This window comes from Cebus imitator, unplaced genomic scaffold (assembly GCF_001604975.1).
Source record: "Cebus imitator isolate Cc_AM_T3 unplaced genomic scaffold, Cebus_imitator-1.0 Scaffold66, whole genome shotgun sequence".
NCBI lineage: Eukaryota > Metazoa > Chordata > Mammalia > Primates > Cebidae > Cebus > Cebus imitator.
The window spans coordinates 6,596,196-6,600,268 of NW_016107381.1; the positions used below are offsets into that span (position 1 = coordinate 6,596,196).

General features: G+C 40.8%; 1 protein-coding gene across 1 annotated transcript in view; it reads right to left on the reverse strand.

Annotated features, from left to right (window-relative positions):
• CPHXL (cytoplasmic polyadenylated homeobox like) overlaps positions 1–3,463 on the reverse strand; it is a 7,985-nt gene extending 4,522 nt beyond the window's left edge. The window contains 2 exon segments of the mRNA XM_037739278.1: positions 310–503; positions 3,439–3,463. Coding sequence (XP_037595206.1) covers positions 310–503; positions 3,439–3,463 — 219 coding nt within the window.
• Between the last annotated feature and the right edge of the window lie 610 nt (positions 3,464–4,073).

Genomic DNA, 4,073 nt, shown 5'->3' on the forward strand with positions numbered 1-4,073 from the left:
TACACAATATCCAAATCCCAGCAGGGTGGTGTGTGCCTGTAGTCCCAGCTACTCAGGGGACTGAGGTGGGGGAATCACCTGAGTACAGGAAGTGGAGGCTACAGTGAGCCATGATGTGATTGTGCCACTGTACATCAGCCTGGGTGATGAGAGTGAGACGCTGTCTAAAAAATATATATATATATATATATTTTAATATATACATAAATATATATATATTTATATATATTTATATATATTTTAATATATATGTAAAAATATATATTTCATATATATATATGAAATATACATATGAGGTCTTGAACTTACATTAATGACATTTACTGGACAAGAAAATGTGTTGGCCAATGTTATTCTCGTGCTGAAATCTGGATAAGGGTTTCCTCCAAATATTTCCTTAAGCGCCTGCAATAATTCTTCAGAAAATTTGTGTCGGCGTTTTGCTTTTCTCTTTTCCTTTCTTTGTCTTTCTTTATTATGATGATCCTCTTCAGCTGGGGAACCTGACAAAAGTGTAAGCAAAGAGCGTTGGAGAATATTGGTGTGAGAAGTAGAAAAGTTCCTCTTTAAAATTGTCTTTCTTGTTAAAGAACAAATTTGCTAATAACTCTTTATTATCCTATGTAGCTGTTAGACATGTTATCCTATCCTATGTAGCTGTTAGACATGCCATGCTTACAGGCATGTAATACATTCTATGTCCTTGTACTTTAACCAAGATATCTGTGCTGGATGTGCTCATAGGCATGTCCCAGCTCGCAGCTGATGTCCCTTACCTGTTTAAAAAAGTTTTCTTTTTTGCCCAGCCTGGTGGCTTACGCCTGTAATCCCAGCACTTTGGGAGGCCGAGGTGGGCAGATCATGAGGTCAGGATATCGAGACCATCCTGGCCATGGTGAAACCCCATCTCTAATAAAATATAAAAAATTAGCCTGGTGTGGTGGTGCAGGCCTGTAGTCCCAAGCTACTCAGGAGGCTGAGGCAGGGGAATTGCTTGAATCTGGGAGACGGAGGTTGCAGTAAGTCGAGATCGTGCCACTGTACTCCAGCCTGGCGAAAGAGCAAGACTCTGCAAAATTTTTTTTTTTTTTTGTGCTGCGATCGAGTCTCACTCTGTCTCCAAGGTAGAGTGCAGTGGCCTGATCCCGGCTCACTGCAACCTCCACCTTCCAGGTTCAAGCGATTCTCCTGCCTCAGCCCCCTGAGTAGCTGGGATTACAGGGATGTGCCACCACACCCGGCTAATTTTTGTAATTTTAGTAGAGATCATGTTGGCCAGGATGGTCTCGATATCTTGACCTCGTGATCCACCTGCCTCGGCCTCCTAAAGTGCTAGGATTAAAGGCTGAGCCACCACACCCTGCCCGTTTAAAAAAATTTTAAGTTGTTAGCCAATCGGGTTTTAGTTTAGATTGTGAGGTCTGGCTCCAGCCGATGGAGATCAGACAGCAGGAAGGATGATCCCAAATGCCTGAGGGGTAAATTTGTCTGCTTTTCCTTTGTTCATTGTACTCTCCTGGCAAGATGTGTAGGGAGAGTACCCTTCCTGCAGTGCAGGAAGTAAAAATTGCTTGCTTAGAGATCCTTTGTTTCAGTGCTGATTTTTCTTTGTGGCACCGAGCATCTGTTTCCAACAATTGGTAATAAGCAGACTAAAGAAGACTTCCAAACAGTGTTAGCACCATATATTCCCTCCCTTTCCTAAGATGAAATTAAAGCCTGACATAATAGCTACTCAAAATAATAAAATTACAAATGAAAGCAGGGATTGGTTAACTCTAGGCCTATGGGCCAGATACAACAGTTGCCTGTGTTTGTAATTAGAGAGTTTTACTGAAACACCAGTCACATTCATTCACTTATGTATTGTCTATGGCTCCTTTCAAGCCACAACTGCAGATTTAGTCATTGAGGCTCAAATTTGTCTAGGATCCACACAGTGTAATATATTTACTATCTGGATTAGAGAATTTATTGTTAAAATTAGAAAAAACTGTAGGAGAATATTTTATAATTTCATCACTGTAATGTACACGACAGGAAAAACTTATCTATACTGATTGGAAGGCAGGATATTGACTACTGAGGGAACAGAGTCAGAGACGGAAAGGAAGCCAGTGTAGGCCTCTGGGTGCTACTAAATTCTCTTTATCCGAATGCCCTCTGAGTTCCATGAATGCAGTTAGTTTGTGAACACTCATCACATTAAACGTGTAAATATTTGCTATTTTTGGCCTGCATAGTATATTTCAATTAAATCTTTTTTTCTTTATTTTTGAGACAGAGTCTCCCTCTGTTGCCTAGGCTGGAGTGCAGTGGCCTGTTCTCAGCCCACTGCAACCTCTGCCTACAGGGTTCAAGCAATTCTTGGACCTCAGCCTTTGGAGTAGCTGGGACTATAGGTATGTACCACCGTGACTTCCTAATTTTTTTTTTTTTTTTTTGCACAGGTAATGTCCTGCTACGTTGCCCAGGCTGGCTTTGAACTCCTGGGTTCAATCGATCCTCCTGCTCTAACCTCCTTGCTTTGTTTATTATTACTCTGTTTTTACTTTAGGCATACAGCCAAAGTCATATTAAATTGGATACATAAACACTTAAATGTACATTTCAGAAAATTATAATCAATAACTTAAGTTTCCAAAGACAGAACTTACAAAAAATGTTCAAAACTACCAAAAGAGGAAGCAGTTAGGGAGCAGGAAAATTAACAAAAGAAGTAAAACTCATGAAACAATCTAAAAGGTTAAGTAAGATACAGGAGAAACTGGTACTTTGTAATGAAAAGTAATACATCTTAATAAAATTCAATAGGATGCATTAGGTAGTTCATACATTCTTTTCTACACTTAAAGGGTCAACTTTAAAACTTTAGCGAGGCTGGGTGCCCTGGTTCACGCCTGTAATCCCAGCGCTTTGGGAGGCCGAGGCAGGCGGATCACGAGGTCAAGAAATCGAGACCATCCTGGCCAACATGGTGACAATTCGTCTCTACTAAAAATACAAAAATTAGCTGGGCCTTTGGAACGCGCCTGTAGTCCCAGTACGCGGGAGGCTGAGGCGGAAGAATCGCTTGAACCCGGGAGGCGGAGGTTGCAGTGAGCCGAGACTGTGCCACTGCCCCAGCCTGCGACGGAGCAAGACTGTCTCAAAAAACAAAACAAAACAAAACAAAAAACCAAAAACAAATAAACAAACAAACAAAGCAAAACTTTAGGTAGATGACCCTTGTATGGGACCCATGGCTGCCATCTTACATTTGAAATTCAAGAGTTCAATTTCAGAGCACTCCATACGCCATAACGCAATTTATCAGTAAAAAACAGCTGCTGCTCCAACAAACTAATTGTGTTTGTGCTATAAACTTTGACACACTTTGAAAAAAAGCAAAGCATGTAGTATTATCAAAGAACAGAGAAAAAGCTCATGGGAATTTACCGCCTGAAGAGCCCTCCAAACTCATCTTGGGCAGAAGATGTAGACTCCACGGAGATCAGTGGGCAACTGAGCAGCTCCCGAAGACACAGGCTTTATATACGGTCTCGGTGACCCGCCCCTTTCTTAAATACCTTTCAATTTAATCCCCTCGTTAAATATTTAACAGCGTTAGAAAGAAACTTGAAGTAATCAGATTAAGAAAGTATAGATCCTACTAGGTGATTTTGTCTCTGTAATAATACCTTTGCAAATATGACTCTTGTTTTATTTTGGTTTGGCCACATTACTTTCTACATTATAGGAATATCCTTACCTTACTTTGTATTTTTTGTTTTCCTCTGCTCTTCTGAAACCCGTCTTTTTTCATCAATTGCAATGTAGAGCATCAACTTGGCTGATCTACACTCCCTATTTTTTTCAACAAAACATGAATCTAGGCATTGCTGTGAAGGCATTTTTAATCTGTTGGCTTTCAGTGAAGGACAATATTTTGGATTAACTGAGTGGGTTTAATTCAATCAGTGGGTTTAAGAGCAAAGCTGAGGTTTCTTTGGAGGGAAGTGGGAAAGCACATCTGCCTGGGCGTGGTGTCTCATGCCTGTAATCCTCACACTTTGGGAGGCTGAGGCAGGAGG